The sequence below is a fragment of the Mizuhopecten yessoensis genome, unplaced genomic scaffold, assembly GCF_002113885.1.
Source record: "Mizuhopecten yessoensis strain PY_sf001 unplaced genomic scaffold, ASM211388v2 scaffold10409, whole genome shotgun sequence".
In the NCBI taxonomy this organism is placed as follows: Eukaryota; Metazoa; Mollusca; class Bivalvia; order Pectinida; family Pectinidae; genus Mizuhopecten; species Mizuhopecten yessoensis.
The window spans coordinates 17,855-38,601 of record NW_018408532.1 but is presented as its reverse complement, the minus strand read 5'-3'; the positions used below and the strand labels follow the sequence as shown (position 1 = coordinate 38,601).

Genomic DNA, 20,747 nt, shown 5'->3' with positions numbered 1-20,747 from the left:
ACATCTTGACAGTTCACCTTTTACCACTCATTAGAGCACTCTCATTTGTCAAATGCCAAAGACCTAACCATATAAGGTAACGCCCGCGCGTGGAATATGTAATCAAAGTGTAATAATGGGTCATCTTTAGTCATTCCGTGACCTTGTCGTCATTCTATAAGCGTTTGTTTTTTTATCAGCATGATCTTTTTTGATGGCGTCGTTTTGTGTACTTTAGCCTTTGATCCACCACAATCCGCCCAATAAGAAATATTAAAAAGATATTAGTGAGGGTGTGATTGTCCGACCAGGGCTTCCGGCCCGGCATATGGTTATCTGTGTTAGGGGGAGTGCGCGATTTTAGCTATACTGTATCGGATAACACCATTTTGTCACATGTAAGGCCCCTTAATACTTATGCTTATTTGTCTCTTCAGTTTCATGTGTGCCCAATTTCAATGGCATTATAATCGACGCTAGTAGGATCAGCCACACCACCGATTCCCGTCCGACCTAATCCCCCCTAATGCTGTTTCGTGAAATTCATGCGCATTTTGATTCACTCCTTATTAACTTTTTATTGCCCCTTCTTAGAGCGCGCCTCTTATCAGCCGTAATTTCTGCTTCAAGAAATTGGCAAATATGATGAGACGCGTTTTTGATCCCCTCTAAATACCCATTTTCACTCATAGTCGCAAACAGAATTCACGGCAAATATTGGAAAACGGTGAGTCCCGCGAACGATCATAGCCCATTACATTTCTAGTCCTATCTGGTATATTCAAATGTAATTTGGTTTTGGGGTCCCAACAATGCCAGGCAACGAGGGTCTAAATTGATGACTCGTAAATTTAACAGTAACTTATATACTGGCACTCACTGAAACCTCAATTTATCTGGTGGGGCCACGAAAGGGGTCAGCGTCAAGATGACCATTCCCCTTCGATACGCCATTAGCTCCTTTCGTCCCCTGGGAAGGACAATTGGCACTAGACAGCCATTTGTAATCAAAGCAGCGTATGTGGCAATAGGTTTTGGTAGCGAAATTAGGATTGAACGGATTCCTTTCTGCTTCACTTTATTGATTTGTTTTGTCTCTAGCGGAATTCCCCTCCACAACCAGTGCTCCATGTTACGTCCATTTCATACCTATATTGATACGAACATTTAATGCAAGATATCTGTTATGAACACTGCTAATTCATAATTAAAGAAATATATATCATTATTTTCATTGTAGTATATTATTGATAAAATTCTATACTTTTTCAGTGTTTTTTTCCATACGCATATTGATTATATATGTCAAAATAAAGGTAATAAAAAGATTAACATTTTAAACTAAAATATACTTTTTTATTTCCAGCATATTTTTTTAATTTCTTGAAAAACTTAAGTTTCAATAGGAAAAGGGGGCATATTTGCAAACTGATATTCAATTACTTACTTTTATAAGATAGAAATTGCCGCAAGATTGTGGTTATAGATGGAATCAACTGTGATTTAATTTTTGGATATTGTAAAGGTTACATGTAATTGTTTTAATTGTTTTACAAGAAAAGGAGTTTTTTACTTCTGCATATTTTGACACAAAAACTCGGACGATCAACCGAAATTTGCTTTTCGACCAGAAATAAGGGAAAATTATATTGCAGGAATTAATGTAAATATTTAAAAAAAGACAAGAAGAACAGTGACCCCCTTCTTTGCAGTTTCAAATTGTTTACATAAATTACATATAGGAGCTCGTTACTGTTTCACTTTATAATTTTATTTTGCTCCTTTTTTTTATATATATATAAAAAAAAACATTTGATATAAAATAAAATAAAGTTCTCAAATATTTATGAATTAATATAATATTTTGGCAGACAGTATTTGTTTCGATTGACATCAAATTTGTAAATATTTGAAGACTGATTCTGTGATCATTTTAAGAATAATAACTTGGACCAAAATCATGATGATTAAACACTTGGCACTTTTAAAGTGTCTAACCTTTGCTACTATTGGTCTAAACGAATGCAGTTTTTCAAATGATTTAATTTTGTTAATATATGCAATCCTCTTCTGTAATAACTCTAAGGATTTTAAATTTTCACAAAAAGTCGTAATAAGTAAACCAATAATTGTCAAAAATAAAAATGCTGGTATAATGGTCTGGCAGTATGTAGAAAAGAATATAAAAATTGAATAGATATCGTCCGTCGCTGTTTTTGCTAGACTCGTCGAAAAACATCAGATCAATGAATCATAACCATGAAAGCAAAATTTGTGTTTCGTAAGTGACGAAAATGGATTTCAAACTATATAGAATTGAGATAGTATCCGGCCAATACAGGATTTATCGGTCTGTCAATAGACTTTCCTTCTTGATATAAATATGTTTTTTAAAGCACTGCAATGATTTGTGTTACATAATCGTCAACATATGGCCAGTGTTAGTAACGAAACACTTAAGTCAAACAGTATCCTAATTCGAGTGTTACACGAGTCTTAAACTGAACCTACGGCAATATATTGACAATATCTTGTAAAATATCGCAATTCGTGTGTAACATGTGTTATAACCATAGGAGAATGTGAGTGTGTAGTTGCGCCTCCGCGTCAGTGTTTGCAACAGAAACACGGTAGAAAGCTGGTTTTAGTTGGCATTAATCAACGGTCAAAAAACAAAATGTCATTCAGACTGTACGAAAAGCAATATCACGAAATCGAAACATACCATATGTGGCAATTTCTTATATTTCAAAGATAAATTTCATTTCCGTGATATCGATGAAAACATGAAACAAATGTTCCGTGCTAATAAATCTTATTACCTCAATGACACTAAAATTGATAAAACAAAATAAACGTTTCGTGTCAATATATCTCATCATCTCAACGATATAAAATGTCTTGATGATGACCGTAAGATGTTTTCATTATAGACCAAAGATAAGTATTATTCCTAGGCTGGATCGTTCTACACTCTGGCAGCAGGGCAAATTTTAACCCATTGCATGCTTTAATCTGTTGTGTCTTAATGGCAATACATCACTTCTAATAACAACGAAAACAAACCATATGAATGTAGGTGGAAAGAAAAGTAGAAAGCAGCTAAGGGAGACCAATATGATTATTTACCGACAAAAACCTTCAGTTTAATGCAAAGAAAGAAGACCAACATACATGTATACTAATGAAAACTCAAAAGGAAGAACAAGAAGATAAAAGAAAAGAAGACCAACACCTTTAACTAAACCATCAATTTAGGACGAAAACGAAAGCCCAATAACTACAAAAAGAAAATATTCAGTCAAAGTCAAAGTAGCACTTTATGAACGCAAAGAAGAAATGGTAATGGTTTGCATCAAAATCGTCAGTCCAGGGTTTGGTTTGGTTTATATGGTTGAACGTCCAATCAACAGCTATGGTCATTTAAGGTCGTGCCATGTGTGTAATGTATATGGTGATGTGTGTATGTGTGCTGGAGGAGGGTATGTTGGCGTAATCGCCTCCTTGCGATAGCGCGGATCTGATGCCGACTTTATTGTGCTATCTCACTGAAAAACTATGCCGAAGGCACCCAGCACAGCATTCCGCCCGATGATATAATACTGATAACGGGTAAACTAGTTATTGCAAGTTCCCTAAATGCTGAACGTTCAGCTGGGAATAATAACTACCAAGGACTTTGTCAGTCCAAGGGAAACGCGGAAGACCAAATTATTTTAAAATCTCTTCGTTCAAAGGCAAATGAGGCAGACGGATGACTACTGCAAAATCAACAATCAAAGGGGAAAACAACTGATATATAATATGGACTCAATTTTGATTTGCAATATCTTTTTTGATCTCAAGTTTGTCGGCTTGAGCCCTTTAGATCGTTATAAAATGAAAATCATATATAGATTCTGTACTAACTACGGGGGTATTTTCGACAATATATTACAAGTTTTGAGGATATAAGCTGCTTTTTCGAAAACATCTCTTTGGAAAATGTTTGGTTTTATATCTAAGTTCAACAGTGAAAAACATATCCAAAGAATCTCTGCCTATGTCAAATTTATTTCGAAGTCGGAACATCTGAAACTAACAGGACAAGCGACACCTTTCCGGAACGGTGATAAAATCAGCTCTTGTCTGTTGTCAGTTGATTACGATATCGTGTTTTGACATTAATGCGTATTAATAGCGGTTTGATCAAGGCTTAATCTGCAATTTATTGCAGTGTAATTACGTTTAGGGACCAGATCTGTCCTGTGCGTATTTCAACCCCATCCTTGCCTTGTTAGCCTGGCAGACCTGTCCGGTCGCCCTACCACATCTGTACCACGAGACAGCCCTCCTCTATAACGCTGTATTGTGTTGATTTCATGCGTTATCAAATCTCCCGTCTCGTTTCAACATCCCATTGAAATCTTTATTGAATAATTGTCCAGTTAAGTCGAATTAAGACGATATTTCGTGACAGGTAGGGTAATGATACCACTATTTTCAACACCCTAATGACCATTACCAAGGGAGGCAATTGTTATTTTTCCTCCCAAACGACCACCTCCTCAAAAGACTCCGTCCTTACGGCTCTGGACGTATATTGTAATTACGATCCACTGGGCCTCATTTGTCATCATTTAGCGCGAAGACATGTCGGTTGGAGGGGCCAGATAAAACACGACCTTATCAGAGCCAGGTTGAGATTATCTTAACCTAATAATCGTTTTTACACAGGGACAATTGTACCCAATATTGGCTGAATACAAAGCAATCGTTTCATCATTAGGACTTGATGAGTCTATCGTATCGACAGCAGCAGAACGCTTCATCTGCCAAAATGAAAAGATTTGTTTTTTAATCCTTCTTTTTTTCATATGAAATTAAGTTTAGTTTAATCATTGAAAATAAAATTGTACAAGTTTTCTCAGGGTGTCATGGAAGTGTGACGTTCGTTTTGAATCAATAATCTTATCAAGATTTAATGTCAATGTTATTGTGAAATATTGAGGATTAGGATACGTCTTTATAACCAGATCTATTTCCCGCAGAAAAAATAAAGTTCGTCGAAGGAGAAGTGTTAAGCAAAACGTAGAAACCAGTAACATTTTTATTACTTCCTTTCAATCGTAGCCTCCCTCCTAACGTTGGATATTGTGTTAGTTTTACTACACGAGAACACTCGACACAGAGTTATTATTTATATCAATTTTAAACTAACGCTTCATACCGTTTTATTCCTCTGTTATACATGGGTTAGACACGAAAATATAAAGAAGAAAACAATAAATGTGTTTTGTATCAATCTGTCGTGCTACCTTTGTGTACTAAGTATGTATATTAAGTTTAATCAGGCGGAAAGTCGGTCACAAGATAGAGAGAAACTTAAATGTAAAGACAAATATATTGCATTAACTTGTCGCGGTGCCTGTGTGTACTAAGTATGTAAATACGGTCACATCAGGCGATAAGACGGTCACAAGAAACAGAGACACACATAAATGCATAGAGGAAAATTATTAATATATTTTGTATTAACCTGTCGAGTTGCCTTTTTGTACTGAGTATTTATACAATGTTAAATCAGGTGGTAAATCGACCACAAGAAAGGGAGACCGTGTCATCTTACCTCAGGTAAAATGACGCGTAACTCGCTTAGTATCAAAAGTGATCGTTTTTATACTTATTTGAAAAATAAATTTACCAAATTGAAATTACAAAAAGAAAATTCTGATGAGCTACAGTTTCCCGAATTTTAAATGTTACAATTTCTAACTATAGAGTTGTTTCATTACTTATTTATTAATCATCATTATCTGAAACATACAACCATTAAGCGAAACTTCTTTTCAACGTTCAAATTATGGGAGAGAACAAGATTTATCGAAAGTCTTTAAAAATTGTAACGTTTTAATGTTTAACAAAGAAATGGCAGTGCAACATGTAAAAAAGGAGACATTCTAAAAGAAATAAAAAATAAAAATGCAGTACTAAAAAAGTTTTTTTTTTTTATCAGTTGAAGAATAATATCAGCTTGCGTTGCTTCTTACCTGATATATTCATACCAAGACGGGATAAAACGTCCGCAAAACAGATTTAGAAGTTACCCTTAGAGGTTATCCACGACTGGCGGGTTTTCTTTCGTTGTATGTTACTAAAGGTATTTCTTCAATTATTTAAAGACACTAGGCTCTGTTTTAATGAAACCATTTTCATACTGTAACACATGTTATCCACTAAACATTCTTTTCATTCGCTGAATTCTTGCGCCAAGATAAAAAAAGAAAACAACAAAGAAACGATATCTAATATCAAAATAATATATCATTTCAATAGGGAATTGACTTTGCGAGTGAATATTGTTTAATGAAAACAGATGTAAATTACACAGTTTCTTTAAAACGGGTCAAGAGTTCTGAAGCTGTCTGTATTATAAAGATAAACATTAGATAATTATATCATGTATTTTTTATTCGTACCTAGGCGACCAGTGGACGTGATTTTGTGTTGCAAAAATAAGTAAATTTATAAATCAAAAATTAACTTTTGATGATCGAATGCATCTTTTAACATGAGTTTAAACTAAACAATATCCAATCAACAAAACCCGTAATACTTTATAATAACCTCATTCGAATGGATACAAGCCATAAGCAAATTTCACTCCCATTTTGGAATTAAGACAAAAAATTCCCCAACTCGAGAAGTTAGATTCTTAAATAGCTGGACTGTACAGTTATATAAAACGGAAAGAAAGTTCCATAGGAAAGATTTACTAAAAAGAAGGAAGAATTCTTAAGGAACAATGTTCTTAACATCAGGAATGTGGTTTTATTTTTGGAAATAATTAAGTTAATTACTTTTGTTAAGGTAAGAAATGGTTGTGAAATTTGGGCCACCAAAAGGCTCTGCGAAGTGCTAAACATTTAACAGTCTTATTCGTAGGGCAGAGATTTTCTGTGTCACTCCCAAAAATGACGGATGATTATTTTTTCTCACCTCTCAAAAACTTCTCTTTGCAAGCTAAATACACAGCTTTAATTGTAAAATTAGACTGGCCACCGTCTCTAGAATATTAAATAATAAAGAAAAAAAATATAACTCTAATAATTTTGATCACTTGAATGTCTGATTCTAAGTTTTAAACTAGGGGGAAATAAGCTAGTAGTAAAATGCAGATGAGAATTATTTCATAAAAACTTAGGGGATGGTAGCCAGTCTATTGTAAAATATGACATCACGCGTTTGTTACTATAGTTTTCTTACAAGAGCATGTCGTCATCCACATCCTAGGGGCTGATAGAGAAATAACGTACGTCTTTGATTGGAGACAGATTTGTTAAGGTAGGTGAAAATGAGTAGTGTAATATTGGTCTTATTGCTATTACATGAAGGAATCCTTGTACCCCTGTTCATGTTATTGTGTATACAAACATTTGGCGGTTTTTATCATGCTTTCAGCCTGACAATATTGAAGATACGACTACGTAGTCATCCTTTCAAATCATACCTTATGTCACAAAGTGAAAGATTAATTTCAATCTCATTTGAAAAGTTTAAATCGCGTTAAGGATGATAAGTAAATTGATGGCCTTGTAACAATACGCTTTTGTATCCATACAACACCGTAGTGTACCCGCCCGGTAATTATGTACGGTCTATCAAAGAGCGGACATCTTAATCGATATTTCATTGGAATTTTTCACATTAGGCAAGTAGGTGTCAACTACTTCTGAATTGGTTTTTATGGGGCAGATTTTTCAAGGATCTTTAGACTACCAGATTTAACCTATCATAGGTCAGAATAGGTCAAATTTCTTAATCTTGATTAATGACGTAAATAATCTCATCACAGCTTCGCTACCGATGATAATCTAGTGTGAAATGGTGATCATATAGGCCTGTTACCTTATTTTTGAATGTTAGGTTTGTGTGGAAACATGCATTGACACATTTTTATTTTATTCGTTCGCTGCCCGGAAATTGAAATTTCTTATATCCCTTTCGGTTGATTTGAATAATTTGAATAGTCATATACCAACTCCTTTAAAGTCAAATATATTCATGTTTAACCTGAATATGTTTCATAGGACTGAACAACTTACTTTTGATATCTTAATACGGCTCACACCGCAAAAAAACCCCATTCAAGATTGTTTGTAAACGAATGTTTAAATGTTTGGCTCGTTAGTAAAATATTTCTTTAATTCCATTTTTTGTGATGTCTGAAAAACTGATTGCTTTACCGAAATTAAGGAAGATTTTTTTCCAGGGATTGAATGCCTTGTGTAAAACTCTTCCCGCGAACTGATATATCATAGTTCAAAGATCTAAATATCATAGTTGTCAACATGGTTTAATGTATCTCTCGAAAACACAGGTCACGAGGTATCTACCATCTAATCACAAGCATGCCTTGTATCAAAGAAACCAATCCACAGCCAAAGTCATAAGGTGATCCCCTAATATTTTGTCTTTTGTTTAGTCTCGTATGGTGAAAATGTTTGTGGCCTTTGCTAATTTGTACAGTAATATTCATGTAAAGGGAAATAACTCCTATAAATGGAAACGTTTTTACCAGGTTATAATTTCCCTCCCTTTATTTGATTGTTGGAAATGTCTTCATTGTTAAAACAACTACACCTTTTGCAATTTCCTTTATCGCTCACATTTGTTTTTTCTTCCTATATTTTAAGTGTGTGTCAATGTGCATGTTATGAACTTCAGACTTAATATTAAAAATATTTGTCCATTTTTTTTATTTTATTTTTTTAAAGTTTTATGTTAACCAAATGAGGGACCAAGCTTCAATAACCTGGCATCGTGAGGAAATTCTAGGCTTACGTAAAAAAGTTTGTTGGCTAATATTAGAGTGGTAAACTTAAATACGATTAACATATAAATGCAAAATAGTTATTTTACAAAATATGATCCAATGTCCAATATAGATATGTGTATTGTACGTATGAATTATAAGGACTGTTTTATGTTCCCTGGACCAGGTTATTTCAACTAAGTAAGATGGTAGTGCAAAGTAGTCCTCGAGTCACACCATTCTCTGACTAAACACACTTTAGTTATTGCAAACAAACAAGAATACGAATCAAAGTTTAAATAAGTAACATACTTTACTACAAATAACTATTTAATTTGCGTAATATTCAATCAACAATTATAACAATGGTATTAACAATATATTGAATAATGTATCTTGGTCCAATTGTTCAATAGGTAATTAGCTTAATAAGTGATTTTAATTCTTTTGTGTCTTTAAAATAAAACTATTAACAGAGTTAAAACTTTATAGACAGCAAATATTTTAGAAGAGTAAAACTACTTGCAAAATTGCGAGGTTTTAACTTGTACATTGACCAACTTATAAGAGGTTGAAAAATGTCATTATACAGTGATTAAGATGAATGAGATTTTGGACAACTGGACCGTGGTCGTCATTCAGAAGATCGATACTCAATCCGAGGCTTTAGAAAAAAACCTCGAAGAAACTAGTCTCCACAGAAAAAACCCTTCTACGTGATTGCATTTAAGACTAAGTGAATTGAATCGCAAGCACACAAACAAGAACGTATGGTGGCCGGATAGGCAGTGTATAGCGCACTTGCTTTTCACCAAGGCGGCCGGGGTTCGATTCCCTGATCGAACGGGAAAAGATATGGGGACACCTGCCCGACCATGTAGGTTTTCTCCGGGTGCTCCGGTTTCCTCCCACATTAAGACCCCCGCGCGCTAACACCCAGGCTAACAAGAGTGATTAATAAAAGTTGAAATAACTTGTTTCATACTTGTTGTAAAATAAATAAAGTTTGTATTTAAGAAAATTAAGAGCTTTTAAAGCTCACTTTGTTTCTCTAGCCGTGTTATTTATGTATACTGTGCAAAAATATTGGAACAAGATAAACTGTGAATGAGAAATTGTTGTGATATAATTTTGCATAATTACAACGGATAGGCCACTTGAGAGCTTAAGGCATTGTTACAGTAGTCAGCGATAGAAATTCATACATACACGGAAGGAAGATATTAATGGTTTTGAACGTATTATCAAATGCATAAAACATAAAGCAGGCACCATAACATAAATAAACATAAGTCATATTCGTTGGCTTATCTATTCCTGTGCTAACAGACTCTAGCCACGTAAATGTCCCCTTACGTAAAAAAAGTTCTCCTTCACCTTAGTAATGGATAGAAAATCGTACGCCAAGGAGGTTTCATAAGACTCGGACCAGGGCCGGTATTCATGAAAACACTTTTATGATCATGCATGGATTCTGAGTTGAAACCAACTTTCTTGTAACTCACTTAAATTATGCGACACACCAAGAAAGGCAAATGTAAATACTGAAAATAAATCTGGGTTTAAATCTCTCTAACATGCTTCCAAGTCATTGACAAAGCGTGATGTATCTTTAATTTTTTATCCTCTGAACAAGAAGTTGGTCTCAACACAGAATCCGAGTTCGAGCATGAGAACGGTTTTATAAATAGCGTCCCAGTAGTTTCGCTAAAAATACTTTCTAAATGGATTTCTTGTCTTATTAAAGGTCAATTTACGGAATGAATCGGTCACTGGATTTAAATAATATATTCTGAAGCAAAATATCCCAAGAATATTAACATAAAGAGACAGTATATTCTATGATAATATTCCTTAAAAATCGAAGAGATATTTCATATGGCTTTGTGATAGGCAAAGGGCTAACTATTATTTACAATTAACAATACAGAATATGTATTATTGCTGCTTAGCTCAAAAAGGCAACTTCTGGTAAGGGATGAGAAAGGAGAGATAGGAAAAGCGTACAATTATTGCATTGATGTTTCTCGAAAGAAGGTTAGCCATATTTTTCAAGTTAAAAAATGTTATTTAAATTCTTAATTGAATGAGAAGAATGTTCCATTTACAAATATTTTACAATATGGAAAAGCGACTAATTTTAAAAGGATGAATAAGTCACAAGCTGTTGTTGAAATGTACAAATAGTGTAATATGACTGAAACACAGTTAAATAATTTTGGACACTATTCCCTGGCTACTGTCTCTGTGAACTCTATGTTTGCCTACACTTTAGGTAAATATTCCGTTGAGATTTACATTTCTATTTTTGTGTCAAATATTTATATTTTGATAACGGTTTCATAAATACCGTCCCAATATACTTCTGGACACATGTCCCCTGTTCTTGTCCCTTGTGAACTCCAGTTTTGCCTACAATTAAGGTAGATACTCCGTTGAGATATAAATTTCTATTTTTGTGTCAATTATTCATATTTTAAGAGAATGTTTTGCTGAAGTATCTTGTACGGTCTCTGATATATATATTTGCATATGAGTATTACACTAATGCTAAATGAAATGTAAAACAAAGCCGTGCTCTTAACCATATACGTATCCAGGGTATGGGAAGGGAAGTAACTCATTATTGGCATTTTTTCTCTCTCGCTAAATTAAAAACAATGTATTCATCTTCTTTACACAGTGAAATGATTTTATTATTATCACGAATAAAAAAAGACTCATATTTCAGAAATGTAAGAATATTTACAATAGTTAAATCTATCACTGGAACATTGACATGGAGGTCGTAACAATCATACATCGAAGGAAATATATCGATTGTAGGTCACGGAAACAAACAGGGCTTGTTTTTAACGAATATTTCGGCACTCTGTAGACAATTAAACATTGAACGTATTTCTATTATGACTAGATTGTGAAGAAATTAAAATATATCTTTATTCCAAACATATCTTCTAGGATAGAAAAAGGCCGTTGTCGGTTAGGTAAAATGGAAGTAATTTTTATTTATTTTTTCAAAGCACCCCGTGTTCGACTCCGGATTTTGTATTTTGTTTATTATTGTGTGTGTGTGTCATTAACAACTTTACTTTGGTGTTGATGTCTTCACTGTTCACTCATATGTTGAATATATTTAATCCAGTTTGTTTTTTCAGAATATCATCCAATGTGTTTACGTAATTTATATTGCTATTTATTTATTTTGAACAGATCGAACCTATATTCTACCAATCTGCCCAACATTTGTACAATTTGTGAACCGCTTTGAGAAGACCTATGAACTAGGTCGTGATTTAGCGGTATATAAGAACCTCGGATTATGATTATTGTCAAACTGTTTGATTTGTATGTAGGTTAAACACAAGATAGGTTGGTGTTTGATTATAACAATTAACCATGATATGGTATCAAACATATATATCGTAAAAAAACGCGTTTATGAAAACAAGATAACAAAACCTTTTCTGATAGAAAAAACAGGAATAAGTAAAAAAATATATAAACAATGAAAAGAAAATAAACATTTATAAAGAAAATCGTAACATGTTTTTCTCGTTACAAAAATACACCAATTACAATGTATATGTTAAATATAAGTGCCTTACAATTATATTACATATGTAATTTGCTGCAAAACAATTAGCAAAAACTACAGTCAAAGCTGCTCAAGAGACCTTTTCTGTTTAGAGGTCACTTCAACAACTTTCCAATTTATGTTATTTAAACACCTATCAAGGGAACCTCCAACACGATACCTGGCCTCAGGATCATGACACGATCTTTAAGTCTCGAGTTGTCGTAAGTTTTGACTTAACCTATCTTAAATTACGTCATGAAAAGTGACGTCATACGTGATTGGCTAAGCAAAAACTTAAGTCTAAGATTGTTTGATGATTCCGGGCCTGGATATAAATTTGATAGCGATTGGTTATGGAATGAAATTTTACCTGAACTTAAATTCGATTTCCTAAACAATGATGAAGATACTTGAACTCATCATAAATATCCATTATTTGTATTCTGTTTTTCTTTTCTGTTTTTTTTTAGAAAATCAATGTACTTTGAAATAGTAAAAATGAATGACTATTACAAAATTGAAAATGATAATCATAAATATAATTCAAAAGAATCACTTATCACAATAACTAAAACGCACAAAACCATTATTAATTCAGCATTTCCATTTTACAAATATATAAAACTTTGAATGTTATAAATAACACATTTCAAAAAGTATGTCTATATATTACTCATGTTCCTCGACTTCTGGACTGTTTCTTGTGTTTCTCAGCAGTGTCCATTTCTAGCGGGTGGGCATGTAAGCTGGCTTCATGGGAGCAGTTCCCGCCGGAGGGAGTCCTTCGGGACCTGAGTAGGCGGGAGGGGGCGGGTAGCTGTTGACTGCTCCTACGGGTGGCATGGGAGGGGGAGGGGGGTAGGCAGGGTTGAAATACTGTGGCTGGGGTTGCATCTGTGGCTGGTAGTACATCTGCTGTCCGTACGGCTGGGGCGGGTATTGCTGCTGCTGCTGCTGCTGCTGCTGCTGCTGAGAATGAACTGCAAGAAACAATACCAGACACCTTGTCAAATTCATAGCCGCTGATGTTCTTCAATATATAACAAAAATAATGCGCGTGGAATAAGATAAAGGGTTGTCTCACAGCAGAAATCCGGCATCCATATTTGAGTTCATTTACTAGTTCAGAACAATTCTAGATTACTTTTAGGACACTTGTGTGTAAGAATTTTGCTGTGATATATTTGTACACGTGTACAGAAAACATTTTTAACATCACGAAAAAATCAATTGTTCTAAGGATGTAATATCGAAGTAGTTGATGGAATGAAATAAAACAAATAAATCCGGAAATAGGACAGGAGTTATAAATCTGGAAACAATATAAGATTATTAAAATCGGAAACAAAATCATCCTCGATAGTCCAGGGGTTACGCTCACTTTCGCTTTCTGCACCCCTGGGATATATCATAGCAAAATCGAAGGCTCAATGTTTGCTGAAACGAGAAGACTAGTTTGGTCCTTTGATGTACACGAAAAGAATATCTCGGTCGCGTAACGGTAAAATTGACTGGCTTTGAAGTCGGATGTCGCTCCTCTGTAATCTTCATAGGACAGGTACATGTATCAGCCTCGCGATTGGTCAGTTTCTTTTTTTCACCTGAGACCAATCAAATAGCTAGCAGCGTGCCTGTGATATGACATATCCCAAGGGGTCAGAGAGCAAAAGTAAACGTACCCCTATAGTATCTAGGATGAAACAACATAGGACCTGAAAAGCATAACGCTAGCTCATACGGATATAAAATAGGAATGATCAATCCGGAAATAATGTAAAACAATATAAAACCTTTCCGGAAATAACACAGGACCTGGTTATCAGGATATACAATAGGCTGACTAACGACTCGGAAATTGTCAAAGCTGTAATTACAATAGCACGGTATTCAGAGAAATAGGAGTACCGTAAATGAATAAAGTGTGTATATCTATGTAAAGAGAAAGGAACGTTTTGCAGACAACTTTTGCATCCTCGATACTCCAGGGGTTACGCTCACTACACTGTAACGCTTTCTGCTCCCCTTGAATATGTCATAGCAAAATTGAAGGCACTATGCCAGCTGTTTGATTGGTCTCAGGTAACAAAACCTGACCAATCGCTAGGCTGATACCTGTCCTTTGAAGATTACAAAGGGCGCCAAACGACTTCAAAGTCAGTCGTTTTTTACCGTTACGCGACCGCGAGATTCTTTTAATGTAAATCATAGGATCAGACTAGTCTTCTTGTTTCATCATTTGCTATGACATATTCCAGAGGTGCAGAGAGATCGAGGATGCAAATTTTGATGCACGCTTTCTATGATTGCTCTGCTAATTATATATTTTTCTGTTTCTAATAATTTTCTTTCTTCTGGTTTTATTGATAGCAATCTATCATTCTCGTCTGCTTGGAGCATGGGTACTTACCGACGGCCACTGTGGTAGTGTTTGCTTGTTGTCCCTGTTGAACGACGACCCCACGCCTCGCCCGCTTTTTGCTCATCCAACAACATACGACCACACCCACCACGACAGCTATACAAACGAATGCACCCACTACAGACCCGGCTATCGTCCCGGCACTAGAACAACACAAAATATATCACATTGTCATCCAACCACCACAGGGCGTTTTCGTAAGTGCGGGCCAGGGATTAATTTGAACGTCACTGGCCTGGCGTGGGGTCCAATGAACATGTCGCGTAAATTCATCAGTTTAAGAAAGGAAACCTTTATTTGCAATCGAATGTTAATCATTTAAATTTAGATAAGCTATAGAGGAAATCCTTATTGATAGGACCTGAATCAGATTTAATCGTATATTTTCCGGGAGGACACGGTGAGTTGGTTAAAATGAAATATATCAGTGTGAATATCCCTTGGAGAGTGTCTTTACATTCTTAAGCCCTGTTATTTAAAGTATCTCCACTGCATTCAGATTTACCGATTTAGACATGTAAGATATAGGGATAATGACAAGTTTAAAAAAATCAAAAAATAATGTTCACATATTATGTTGTAAATAAGCACCGATTTAGTTTTTGTTTATTTATACTTTAAGAATTCATAAGAAAAAAACCCAAATACATTTGAAGATAATTATTAGGTATTCATGTTTGACAAGATAGAATAGTGCGGATTCATTTTGATATTGGCATCATACGACCAATCAGATATGAGCATATTTAAAAAACAATACGAAAAATTGATTTCAGGTTAAAAACTGAGCGATTCCGTTTACGTTCCAAATCAAAATCCTTCAAAAAAGATTACAGATGTTATCAAATGATACTTTATTTTGTCTGCCCGAAATCAACATTATACCAACATCAGCAATATATGCATAACTCTGGTGTTCGGGGCGAGGGTGATACCACACACAACTCGGTTTTAGGAAGTTTTCACAGAAGTTTGAATCATCTAATTTCACAATAATTGTATATTTTATCACATATTTACTGTGTTATCTAGTGAATATACCCATGTCATATTTTTTTGCGTATTAACCTATGCAATATAACCTATCAGCCCTGTGATTGGTTGTAAGTTTTAATTGTTTCATTTGTGACGTCACGCACTGGAGTCAAAATGGCGGCTTTTTACATTGCATGAAAATTATCGTTTAACACGAATAAATGCCGTAAATCTTGATTATGTGATAAAAAAAATCTTACACTCGTTTTCATTTCATATGAAATGTATGAAACTCGTCACGAATTTTTCATTTTAGCTCAGCAGAGGGTCGCTAAAATGAAAAATTCTTAGTCTCGTTTCATAGATCTCATATGATATGGAAACTCATGTAAGATCCTATATATACACACAAATTCCCAATTTGTAATTACTTTTGCTGTATACATACCTGTTGCAACATTTTGCGTCGTAGTAGTAACCACAGCAACCGTTTGAGCAGTAGTAGGAGAGGTAATAGTAGCTTGAGTACCGTGTGTAGTACGATAAGTATCCATAGTAACAACGACTCGCTACACTTCCTGGAAACAAATAAACGTCAAATCATTAGAGTGTAAATTTGTGTCATGCTGCCTGATGACATCAACGCATTATGACTCACACAAAAGGGACGTCACGTCGGCTGAAGGACTTGATTCAGTGACATTGAAAATAATTAGTTTAATGACACAGTGCGTTATTTCCAATATATAGCTATCCTGGTGTATATATATTGAAGGATTCTGTTAAAACATATTCCATGATGCACGGTTGTGCAACCTGGGCAATATGTTTGAACGGTACTGCCTTGCATACCAATGTTAAAAAGATTGAAACAACGGGATGATAATGATTGACACAAAGGGATCTTTATGATTGACACAAGGGGATAGTTATGATTGAAACAACAGGATAAATATGATTGACACAAAGGGATAACATTGATTGACACAAAAGGATAACATTGATTGACACAAAGGGGTAATATTGATTGACACAAAGGGATAACATTGATTGACACAAAGGGGTAATATTGATTGACACAAAGGGATAATATTAATTTACACAAAGGGATGATAATGATTGACACAAAGGGATAATAATGATTGACATATAGGGATAATATTAAATGACACAAAGGGATAATAATGATTGACATATGAGATAATAATGATTGACACAAAGGGATGATAATGATTAATACAAAGGGATAATATTAATTTACACAAAGGGATGATAATGATTGACTCAAAGGGATAATAAAGATTGACACAAAGGGATAACATTGATTGACACAAAGGGGTAATATTGATTAACACAAAGGGATAATATTAATTTACACGAAGGGATGATAATGATTGACTCAAAGGGCTAATAAAGATTGACACAAAGGGATAACATTGATTTACACAAAGGGGTAATATTGATTAACACAAAGGGATAATATTAATTTGCACAAAGGGATGATAATGATTGACTCAAAGGGATAATAAGGATGGACACAAAGGGATAATAATGATTGACATATAAGGATAATATTAAATGACACAAAGGGATAATAATGATTGATACAAAGGGATAATATTAATTTACACAAAGGGATGATAATGATTGACACAAAGGGATAATAATGATTGACACAAAGGGATAATAATGATTGACATATAAGGATAATATTAAATGACACAAAGGGATAATAATGATTGACATATAGGGATAATATTAAATGACACAAAGGGATAATAATAATTGACATATAGGGATAATAATGATTGCACAAAGGGATAATAATGATTGACACAAAGGGATACTATTAATTTACACAAAGGGATGATAATGATTGACACAAAGGGATAATAATGATTGACACAAAGGGATAATATTGATTGACACAAATGGATGATAATGATTGACACAAAGGGATGATAATGATTGAAACAACGGAATAAGTATGATTTACACAAAGGGATAATTATGATTGACACAAAGGTATAATATTGATTTACACGAAGGTATACTAATGATTGACATATAGGGATTACACTGATTGACACAAAGGGATGATAATGATTGACACAAAGGGATTATTATGATTGACACAAAGGAATAATTATGATTGACACAAAGGGATAATATTGATTTACACGAAGGTATACTAATTATTGACATATAGGGATAATAATGATTGACACAAATGGATGATAATGATTGACACAAAGGAATTATCATGATTGACACAAAGGGATAATTATGATTGACACAAAGGGATAATATTGATTTACACAAAGGGATAATATTGATTTACACAAAGGGATAATATTGATTTACACGAAGGTAAAATTTTGATTAAAACAAATGAAAAACATTGATTTACACGAAGGTCTAATAATGATTGACACATAGAGATAATAATGATTGACACAAAGGGATAATTATGATTGACACAAAGGGTAATTATGATTGAAACAACGGGATAATATTGATTGACACAAAGGGATAACATTGATTGAAACAACGAGATAAAACTGATTGACACGAAGCATAATAATGATTGAAATAGTGATATAATAACGATTGACATTAAAAGATAATGATAATCTCATATGGTTGGAACACGTAATTCACAGTGATATAGTCTCATCATAACTTTTTTGTATTATGACAATAATTTTGTTATCTGTGGATTTATGAAATGAATTTTGGAGAGGGTCCATGTAATGTTACAATAACTTACGCTCAATCCGTTTTGCTTCAGATTAAGAATGACAATTTGTTTACGTCATGAAGCCTTATGCATAAAACAAGCCTATTCGTGGGTAGGACGGACTATTGTATGTACAATAATATGAGAAATTGAGTGAAGACAGGACATACTCAGAATTCGTAAAACATTTAATTATCGTTGAACTAATATTTAGACTCCTAACGACTTCATACAAATGAAATAAGGCACGACACTTACCAATTATGGACTCCAGCAGTATCGATAGTCCAAACCACTTGGCCGCCATTTTGTTCTTGTTTATATTGCCGCCATAGCAACAATTGGATGCTGAGTTGCTCGAGTCGTGTGACGTATTGTCCCAGTTATAACCTATGCCGATATATTGATCAGAAGGCAGCAAATATCGCATGTATGTTTACCCAGCAAACACTTACCTGATAGATCTTTTCTGTACCTGTGATATTTTCTGAATGTACAATAGTGGGACAAGGCGATAACTGGACCTTAATTATAGCTTGTAGATTTCAGTCAATACCAGCACCGGGACAGCTTATCGATCGTCTGCAGGATGCGATGAAAACTGATGCTTTGTATAGCTATACGCGTTGTACGCGTTGTTGGGCTGGGATATCGTGCCGTATTTCTATGGTACGGGACATTTGGTGACATACTCTCCCAGCTCCCTCTCACTCCACGTAGATCAATAGTAAGTTCTGTCATGCCCTTTCTCAAAACTTATAAGCTTCATTTGACAATTGAAAATACATGCTGTGTGACCATTGAAACTCCGGGATTGTAACTCCGGGATTGAGTTATGGTAATAATAAAAATTCTGCCTGGCTATTCAAACTCAATGGGTGTTTTATAACAATCCAAAAACTGTCTTATTATTGAACCTCCAGGAGAATTTTTGACTACAATTAAATGACTCTGTCAGACTATCGAAATGTCTGGGCCTGTTCTCGTGCTCGAGCATGGATTCTTTGCTCGAATCCGCTTCCTTGAAAACCATTTGACCAGGTAACATGGCCGGGAAAAGAAGTGAAAACATTGAAAACGGTATATGCTTTTAAGGATCCCCGTACGACTGACAGAAACTGTAACTACGTATTGGTAACTGTAAACATTTTTGAAAAGAAATACATACCTTGCGGGACTTAAAATAACAAAGTACGATCAATAACGTTAACATCGTCATACGAGTAATATTCAGTGGGGTTAAACTTGAATTCGAACCCTGAACTTCAGATTATCATACCGTGGTGGTCGGGTGGCGCCGTGGATAGCGCACTTGCCTTTCACCAAGGCGGCCGGGGTTCGATTCCCCGATCGGACGTGAAAAGGTGTGGGATCAGCTGCCCGATCACGTGGGTTTTCTCTGGCTACTCCGGTTTCCTCTCCTGAACTTCAGATTGTCATACCATGGTGGTCGGGTGGCACCGTGGATAGCGCACTTGCCTTTCACCAAGGCGGCCGGGGTTCGATTCCCCGATCGGACGTGAAAAGGTATGGGATCAGCTGCCCGATCACGTAGGTTTTCTCTGGCTACTCCGGTTTCCTCCCATATTAAAAACCTCACGCGATAACACCCGGGCCAACAAGAGTGATTTAAATAAGTTGAAATATCTTGTTTCATAATTGTTGTAAAATTAATAAAGTTTATATAATATATGCAAGAGCTCTTACCGGTTGAGCTACCGAGTGAACGGAAGGATTTAGGCACAAACTGTGCTAATGTTATATCCCAATGGAAGTAAAGGGGAGGCTACTGTGTCAAGGTAAAAACACACAATGCCACAGGATAAGGACCCTTTAGTCTCCCCAAAAACTTCCAACGCATTGACAATGTGTGATGGTTTTTATAAAAAGATTAATGGAACAAAAATTAGGTTTTAGCACATAATCTGACTTTGAGAACGGATTCAGGGAAACTGACCAACAGTGTGTTATACAATCAAAGCACTTTGTTCGACACTTGGTTTGTATTATCACAAATATCCCAAAAAATGTGATAATGATCCTAGGTTATTCTATTACAAAAATATCTCTTTAGCGTTTAAACTTCCTATGGTGTCATATTACTATCTAAGGAACATGTCTTTATACTAAAGATCCTAAATTGTTTATAAAAAAGGAAAACCTCTATCTAAAGTTTGTCTGAAGTGCCTTAAACAACAAAAGAAATCCATCTAAATAGTAAAGATGTTACGTTCTGTTAAAGAACAAACACCGAAAAAAT

General features: G+C 34.8%; 1 protein-coding gene across 1 annotated transcript; it reads right to left on the bottom strand.

Moving 5' to 3' along the window:
* Positions 1 to 9,716: 9,716 nt before the first annotated feature.
* LOC110460471 lies at positions 9,717 to 19,093 on the bottom strand. Its single transcript, XM_021513403.1, has 4 exons — positions 18,746 to 19,093; positions 16,196 to 16,325; positions 14,761 to 14,915; positions 9,717 to 13,333 (listed from the first exon to the last, which is right to left on the bottom strand). The coding sequence occupies exons 1-4, from the start codon at positions 18,915 to 18,917 to the stop codon at positions 13,080 to 13,082; spliced, it is 711 nt and encodes a 236-aa protein (XP_021369078.1). The 5' UTR covers positions 18,918 to 19,093; the 3' UTR covers positions 9,717 to 13,079.
* Between the last annotated feature and the right edge of the window lie 1,654 nt (positions 19,094 to 20,747).

Excerpts from the sequence above, each read along its gene's own strand:
- LOC110460471 (XM_021513403.1), bottom strand. The coding sequence starts at position 18,917 with ATGCGATATTTGCTGCCTTCTGATCAATATATCGGCATAGGTTATAAC. Across the intron at positions 16,326-18,745 it reads ACTGCTGGAGTCCATAATTG|GAAGTGTAGCGAGTCGTTGT; the intron begins GTAAGTGTCGTG and ends ATTTGTTTCCAG. Across the intron at positions 13,334-14,760 it reads CACTACCACAGTGGCCGTCG|TTCATTCTCAGCAGCAGCAG; the intron begins GTAAGTACCCAT and ends TGTTTCTTGCAG.